Source organism: Polypterus senegalus, chromosome 2 (genome assembly GCF_016835505.1).
Source record: "Polypterus senegalus isolate Bchr_013 chromosome 2, ASM1683550v1, whole genome shotgun sequence".
Lineage (NCBI taxonomy): Eukaryota > Metazoa > Chordata > Cladistia > Polypteriformes > Polypteridae > Polypterus > Polypterus senegalus.
In genome coordinates this window covers 14,886,733-14,895,813 of record NC_053155.1, presented here as the reverse complement: position 1 = coordinate 14,895,813, position 9,081 = coordinate 14,886,733, and the positions used below count along the sequence as shown (strand labels likewise).

The window sequence follows — 9,081 nt, the reverse complement described above, 5'->3', positions numbered from 1 at the left end:
ATGCTTTCCATGGACCTTTTTAATATTTTTTACTGTTGTCCAGCGTTGGTCATTTAGGACACCCATGAGACACTTTGTTATCTCCATTCTGCATGAAAACACAAATGATCATTTTTTGGCAGGAGTATTCCTTTAATAGCTGGCCTCATTACACAGTTTTCAAGACTGACAAGGTAAACCTGTGAGTAAAAGGTTGCATAATGTATCCAAAATAACTTTTATTTTTATAAAAACATAACATTTTAAAAATTAAGTAATGATAAATACATATAGCTTTAGTCATCACTAAGTGTAATATTTAGGCCGGTTATGATAAATTGCTTCACAGATATTTTGATGTACTGTAAATAATTAAGTATAGTAAGTATGGTGTTCTGTATTCTCTTGGTGGGCGGACGTCTCATCCATTGTTAGTTTCTATTTTGCTGCCATAAAAAGTTCCAACTCCAACATTTGGTGCCTTGGCTACAAGAAATGGATGGACATATACAATATAATAAATATTTTTATAAATACAAAAATGAACCTACAATTTTTAAATTTTATTAACACATTTTTTCTGGGATTTGTGTGCAATCAGAATGCTGGGCAGTTGACAAATGAAACCATAAATGTAGACACAGTGCATAAATTATGAAACCTCATTATTGATAATAATGGAGTTACTGTCTTATGTTTTATGAATGAATTATTGATAGTCCGTTATTTTTTTTTTTTGTTGTTTTATATGATCTGTGTTACTTACACTACTGTAGTCAGTTTTTTGCCATCTTAAGTTATTTCACTTAATATACATGCTATATTATTTTATATGATTCATTTTCCAAACAGGAGAATAGCTTTAAGTTATGTATTCATACTTTGCTGTATCTGGAAAATCTATTGTTCATGCTTTTTGTTCAAAAATCTCATCATTGTGTAGTGTGTTAGGTGTCCATTTTCAGCAAACATCTGTTCCCTGCCATTGTTGTACACTTAATACATGGGTTCCTCTAACTGGTATTCGGTGATGTTCGTATTGCCATAAAAACTTTGTAAATGGTGTTCTTAATTTCTTTATTCCTGAAGCTATAAATGATAGGATTCATCATGGGTGGAACAACATTGGCAACAATTACCAGAGTATTATAAACCTCCATTGACAGTTTCACTCCAATTCCAGGTAAAATGTATGATATCATTAATGGCAGATAAAACAACCCCATCACCATCAGGTGGGTCATGCAAGTGCTTAAAACTTTTCTCTTTCCTTCCACAGATGTGATCTTTAATGCTGCCTGAGCAATCCGAAAGTAGGAAAAGAGGATTAGCGCTACAGGAAAAACACCAAACATAGTAGCAGTGGTGGACAAAATGACTAAATACTTGGGATCATCAGTGCAGGAGATATGTACCATTGTGGCATAATCACAGAAGCAATATGGCAGGATGTTAGTGACACAAAAATGCAGCTCAGTGACAAAGATCATGTATGGTGTACACATTATAACACCAATAATGTTGGATAGGAAAATACTCATCCAAACGATTTTATTAGTAACCAACGAAGGGTACTGCAGTGGATAAAGCACAGCAACATATCGATCGCATGCCATAAACACAAAGAATAGCGATTCCACAAACTCCAAGTAAAAAACAATATACATCTGCATCAGACAAGGGCCATAGGGAACAATTACAGAGTCTAAAAGAACAGTGACCATTTTAGGAATAATATTCGAGCTGTTCACTAGGTCAACGACTGCTAAGGCACTGATATACAAGTACATTGGTGTTTGAAGATGATGGTTCATTCTTATGACCAGAATTACTAAGATGTTTCCTAAAAGAGTCACTAAATAAACAAAAGAGAGAATGGCGACTGTGAAGGTTCTCTGCTCATATCGGATTTCACAATGCAGGATGAATTCAGTCACAGTGACGGTGATATTGGTCATCATTGTTGATGATACTAAAAGGAATGTAAAAGAAAGACAATTAATTACTGTTACTCTGTCTCATGTCAGACTCACAGAGATATGGAGACCCAAACAAAGCAGTATTTTCAGAGCTGCTTGGTGAAGGTTCTTATAGTTATCTGGATCTACTAAGCACCAGAAATGCTGAGAATTCTGTTGAGACTTTAACTGCACATTATTTTGAAGGTTTACTAATATATAATGTATAAAATCCAATGTCTCTCTATCTGTCCGCTTTTCACAAGAGAACTGCTTAACGGATTTAGATCGTTATTTTTCTCTAATTTCCTTGGACATTCCGGTTGAATTTGCGACTTCTCTCGTTTTGTTATGTATCATAGTTCACTTGAGGTACTGATTTATTTGCACAAATCCGAGATCCACGCAACGTGCTGGGAGTTCCTTCCTCACTCACTCACCAGCTTCGGGGCGTGTTCCTTAACTTCAATTTTTTTTAATCTTAATTTAACTTAATCCTGATACTCTATATGTTCAATTTCCTCAAAATAACTATTCATGGTGGCTCTAAAATCGGTACTGACCCCTACTCTCTGCGCCTGCGCCACCACCACCAACTCAAAGCTTCATGATGCTCCAACAATGATGGACGGATTAAAAGGCAGAAGTCTACGTGACCATCATCATCATCAAGCCCTTCCGTGAGAATCCTAAATCCAAAGAGGACTGTTTCATTTATATTAGGTAGAATGCCCAGAGGGGACTGGGCGGTCTCATGGTCTGGAATCACTACAGATTTTTTTTTTTCTCCAGCCGTCTGGAGTTTTTTTGTTTTTCTGTCCCCCCTGGCCATTGAACCTTACTCTTATTCGATGTTAATTAATGTTGATTTATTTTGTTTTATAATTGTGTCTTTCATTTTTCTATTCTTTAATATGTAAAGCACTTTGAGCTACTGTTTGTATGAAAATGTGCTATATAAATAAATGTTGTTGTTCATTTAGCTAGCGAACAAAAGAACAAGTGAATTCAACTTTATTTGATATTTAAAATAAAGTGTGTCTTAGATCTTGATGAGTTTGAGTCCGGAGATTCTCTTAAGTGTATGCCACATTGAGAAGATAGATTGTAATTCAGATTGTGGATAATGATTTTGTGTTAAAAGGATCGTGATATGATTTTTTGGAAAGATCGCTCAGCCCTAATTTGACTAATCAAGTTTTCAAATTTATATAGGATTCATTAACCATTTGGCGAGCTATTTGGAAAGGGGTTGCGAGCGACATGTTGGAAACCCCTGGTGTAGAGAATGCCACTGCATAACTCAAACATTTCTTGTCACTTTATAGTGTTCTTACGACGTTTAAAATATAAGAAAGAATATTAGTGCTTTAGTGCATGGTTATTCCCAACGTGGGGTCTGTTCATATTGCATTATTATGTGGTCAATGGCTTGGTTATCAGTTTGGTATGAAGTGCTTTGATTTGTGCTGATTCTACCTACGGTTTTAGAAATTGCATATTATATGCGACCAAATGCTTTATGGATTATAGCAATGTCTCTTGAACTCTTGGACCTGTTTTTGATGGGTGTGCACATGCTTGTGTAGTAACACTTTCAGATTTGGACTGTCCTGCTGTGGCCCTCCATCACTATTTACAGTTCACTGGAGACGTGTGAACTCGGGTGTGACTGTGTCAGGGCGACTAGCAGTAGAATGATCAAAGTGATAACGGTAAAGGAATTAAAGAGAACTGAATCTGACAGTCTAACAGCAGGAATACAAAAATAGTTTTCATACACAATGACCACATAAACATGTGAAGACGTGCAGTGTTGGTGGCAGGGCTGCATGCTAAATGCCATTTCACCGGCCATGGAAAAATAGTTTATAACATAAATCTCAAATTCCTCTTGCTTTTCCTAGCATTATTTTAAAGTAGTTTGATAAATCTCAATCTATTGGTAGTGTGGAAGACATCTTTGTTGGACCATTTAGAACTGAAAGAACATCAGAAAATATCAAAAGGATGAAACAGCAGCTTAAATCACTCACAGCTCGCAGATCACTCTGTCCACCATGTCCCACTTTCCATGTTCTCCTATCCACACATAGAATTCTGGATGGGTACTTGAAGCTGTGCAGAGGAGAGTAACCATGTGCATCCCACAGATTCAAAGAATTTAACCTGTTTAGTCTCAACCAGAGGTGTTGCCCTAAGGGACCTAATACAGGTTTTCAAAATCCTCAAAGTCATTGATAAAGAAGATCCAGCAGATTTCTTTCACCTTAATGGTGAATCACAAACTAGATGACATCTTTGGAAATTAAGGAGATGTGCATTTAGGACTAAAACCAGGAAGCACTTCTTTATGCAAAGGGTTGTAGCAATCTGGAACAAACTACTGAGACATGTACTTGGAACAGAAACCTTGACAACCTTGAAGAATCTGGATGAGATATTGGGACAGCTTAGCTAAACAAACTTGATGGACTAAATGGTCTCCTCTCATTTGTCAAATTTCCTTTGTTCTTATTTTACACATATATACAGTACACATATAAGTAAAATATTGTTCATTAAAATATACTCCCTAAATGGGTTCATAAAATTGCTGTGAAAGCTTTTTTCTAATTCAATAACAAAAGCAAGCATGCCTTAAATTATAATACAACAAAGCATTTTTTAAACAGTTCTGATCTCATCTCATCCTCCAAAACTGCTTTTCCTGGTGAGGGTTGTGGTATTTTAACACTTCAAAAAGAAATAACCCAATTCTCCCTTGCACATGTTTTGTTTTATATAATGCTTTTCAGGTAATGATGATGAACAATGATGCACATCCTCTCTGTGACACACTAACACTGACGACTTTCAGCCAACGAATTTTGCCGAAGAAGTTTGTCACAAAATGCAACTCGAGCTTGTTTATTCCAGCAGCAAAATGCCTGCATGATGCCACACTGGAACAGCTCCTTTATCTTTACCCATAACAGAGTTTTTGTAATGCTTGTAGGTATTTGAAGTGGGGTCGTTGTGATATTTGTGTTGTTAAGACACTATGTGTGGTTACATTTCAGGTCATCAGAGGGTGTGATTGAATATCTACAAGTGTGCCATATCACACCCATCCTGCTCCGTCTTCACTGGCTCCCTGTGTCTTACAGAATCAAATATAAGATCCTACTAATAACCTTCAAAGCCTTAAATAACCTCACGCCAAACTACATCAGTGACCTTCTCCCTCACTCTGTGCCTGCCCGCCCACTAAGGTCCTCCGATTCTGGTAATCTTGTTGTGCCCCACACTAATCTACACTCCATGGGTGACAGCAGGGCCTTCAGCTGTATAGCGAGTGCCCAGACTCTGGAATGACCTACCAAAATTAATCAGATCAGCTGACTCCATGAATTCTTTTAAAAACAACTCAGAACTCATCTGTTCAGGAAGGCTTTTAGTTCGATCTGACTTTATTACCCTTCTCTCAGTTTACCTCTCTGTCAAGACGCTCATGTAACCTGTGTGTGTGCGAGACCATCAATTATGTTGTCTGTTAGGCTTTTTTTTTTTTTAAATTCACTGTCGTAATCTTCTTTATTTATTTGGTTTGTAAAATGCTATATATAGTATACCCTGCCGTTCTTTCTTATATTCTGTAAGTGACTTGAGCACGGGAAAGACGCTATATAAATAAAATGTATTATTATTATTATTATTACTGCAATAGTTTATACTTGGCAGGGCAGAGTTATTTACTTACATATTCGTTTGTTTTCAAAACTCTGTATACTGGAGTTTGCACATTCTCCCTTTGTCTGTGTGGGTTTCCACCAGGTGCTCCAATTTCCTCCCACTGCCCAAAGACATGCAGGTTAGGTTTGTGTGCTTGGTGTGTGTATTTGCTATGGCGCCCTATGCAAGCTGGCATAGACTCCAGCCTACCCGTGAGCATGGCCTGGATTAAACAGGTAAGAAAATGACATGACATGGTAACTCTTTAAATAATTATATCTTCTGTTGTCAAGAATATAATTTATAATCTTTTAAATAGCACAAATCTGACACATGAAATAAACTGAAAATATATCTTATTATTTTTAACAAAAGTGTTACAAATTAAAAATACCAATTGCAAAATATTTATTTTTCAAATAGTTATATACTCAATTAAAAAAATTTGTCTGTTGGAAAAGAAACATAGGTCTAGATAAAATAACACTTAACCTGTTAATGCTCAGCAGATGATAACAAAGGTATGGTTACCTGTATTTTTAACAGATTTTTTTCACATCTATAACAAAAACTTGCCAGTCTCTCATTTATTTTGAATAAATAAAATGATTAAAATTACTGTTGTGCCTGATTTCATTTTCCCTGTCTAAACAATATACATAAAATGATCACTTTTGAAACTTATTGGTATCTTTTAATTTACTTTATTAGATAGATTGATAAATAGAGAGAGAGAAAGAAGGAAAAGCACTATATAATAGATAGATAGATAGATAGATAGATAGATAGATAGATAGATAGATAGATAGATAGATAGATAGATGTTTAATGTAAAACCTTAAGCCATTAACCTAAATTTGAAAATTAAAAAGACATTTCACTAAATCTCATGGACAAATGATAAATCACGTAAAAAGTAACCTTCAAGCTCTCCCTCTCCTCCAGAGTTGGATTAAGCAGGTCTGGAGAGTTGGTTGACCCGTCTTGTTCTGATCTGTGATCGATGTTGGCTTAAATTTTCGTTCTTTTATTGCAGAGAAGAGATGCCAATTTTGGAGGAAACTTCATTATCTTGTAAATGTTTTTGTTAATAATTCACACAAAAATGTTTAGAAAACAAAGATAACGTAATGCTAATATCTGAATAAATGACATAGAATTTGTGCCACCCAGAGTCAGTGTGATGCCTTTGTCTTTTAGTTTGTTACTACTGGGATGCTTACCTATTTAAAGCGATCTTGTTCTCTAAGGTCTGGTTAAAAACAGCAGATGACACAATCATGAAATAATGATGTGCAGGATCACCCTAAGGAAGTTGACTCTTAGTATCACAATAAACCCTTCTAAGTATTGTAACATTCAGTTACTCAATGACCTGATGTCCAGTTAATTTTTGTATTAGTTGTTCAGCCTGATGATTGCTTTCATATAACTGAACTTCATTTCTTTAGCCTAACATACTAAATAATGCTGCTGTGCATGTCTATCTATATTGTATCTGTAAAATGTCATGTTAATGAATTTATATTTTCCTTTGCCACAAATTACATACAATGCAATGTGATTTCTCAGGTTTTTTGTTTTTAATAAATTTGCAAAAATTTCAAATAAACTTTTTTTCACGTTGTCATTATGGGGTGTTGTGTGTAGAATTCTGAGGAAAAAAATGAATTAAATCCATTTTGGAATAAGACTGTAACATAACAACATGTGGAAAAAATGATGCGCTGTGAATACTTTCCGGATGCATTGTAAACAGTGTAAAATTTTCAAATGACTTTCCTCATAAGTCAGAACTAAAATAAAATGCATACAGCAAAAATCACAATAACATTACATTTTAAACCCTCTTCTTGGAATCCTGGGTCATCTGAGATTTGGTGTCAATCTTAGCAGCATCAGAATATATTGAAAGAATCAGCCATAAACAGGGTGGCAGCCTACTGCAATGCTAGGGACAGAGGTGACAATTATGAAGGAATATTTTGAACAGAAAAATAAATAAATAAATAGAACATGAAATGAAAATTGAGTGTAAATAAATAAATGTGTCACAGAACTTTTTTTGTTATTTATTTATTTGTTTTATTTTCTCCACAATATTTCTCCAAACAACACATCAAATATGGCTTGAAATTAAAACTGTCACTTGCACTCGTCAAAGCTGAGTGGGTGCAAAGTATATATTGTGGAAGCCGGCCCGGACACAGTCAGGCAGACACCGTAGGTTTAACACCCAACACACATTTATTCATATTTACAAGTGAAACAGCACACAACCCAGTACTTCCGTACTCTCACCCCCAAAGTCCAGACCTCTCAATAATGCCTCTCTTCAGATCCACATCCACTCCTCTCCTCTCCTCTCCTCCCGAGTTCTGTCTTTCTTCCTCCCGACTCCAGCCATCGAATAGAGGGAGCCGGCCCCTTTTATATCCACCCAGATGTGCTCCAGGTGCCATCCAATGAGCTCCTGCCAGCACTCCCTGGTGTGGCGGAAGTGCCGGCTATGCACCCAGAAGCACTCTGGGTGTCCCTGGTCTTCTTCCCCCCAGTACTTCTGGGTGTGGCAGAAGTGCTGAGGGCCAGGGCTCCTCAGGCATTTGGGCGTCCCCTGTTCTACTTTTGGATTAACACTAATCAGGAAGAAAGCTTGAGGAAAAGCAAATTTTACAGCAAAGGATTAACAGGTAAATTAAACAAAATAAAAAGATGTTATGGGGAAAAAACTGGATGTTTGGGCAAGGTCATGGGGTCCAGCAGCTGTGGGGCATCTGTTGGTGAAGAATGATTCATGGATCTTGACTTTGGCTGATGATGCTGTGATCTTTGTGGAGTCAATGGAGGCTCTGATCAGGGCGCTCGAGAGACTGAGTGAGAAGTCTGAGTGTCTGGGCTTGTGAGTGTCCTAATAAAAATCAAAAAGTCAGGCCCTTAATGACCTCTTGGGCACGGCCATCAGTAGTGTGTCTGTCTGCGGCGAGAATGTCAACCTCATTGAGAGGTTTACTTACCTCAGCAGTGACATTCATGTCTCTGGTGACTCCTCCTATGAAGTCATTTTAAATCTTTTCAAACTGGCATGCCAATTGTGAATTTAACGCTGTTACTGCCTGTTATCTTTGTCCATCCATCCATTTTCTAACCCGCTGAATCCGGGGGGTCACGGGGGTCTGCTGGAGCCAATCCCAGTCAACACAGGGCACAAGGCAGGAAACAAACCCCAGGCAGGGCGCCAGCCCACCACAAGCAAAGTATACAACTTTTTATTAATGGCCTTAGCATTTCACAGAGCACAGAAATCCCATGTTACTGGGAATGAGTCTGGTCATTAACTTTTGGATGAAATTGTTTGTTTGAATTGTCTATAGAATTACTCTTCCCTTTTGACAACAATGTGTAACTCCCTCATCGAAAGACGCATAACTGC

The 9,081-nt window shown here is 37.0% G+C and overlaps 1 protein-coding gene across 1 annotated transcript; it reads right to left on the bottom strand.

The window, feature by feature from the left end:
- Window positions 1–992: 992 nt before the first annotated feature.
- On the bottom strand, window positions 993–1,937 carry LOC120524182 (olfactory receptor 1-like). The gene has a single exon (XM_039746063.1). The coding sequence runs from the start codon at window positions 1,935–1,937 to the stop codon at window positions 993–995; it is 945 nt and encodes a 314-aa protein (XP_039601997.1).
- Between the last annotated feature and the right edge of the window lie 7,144 nt (window positions 1,938–9,081).

Excerpts from the sequence above, each read along its gene's own strand:
- LOC120524182 (XM_039746063.1), bottom strand. The coding sequence starts at position 1,937 with ATGACCAATATCACCGTCACTGTGACTGAATTCATCCTGCATTGTGAA.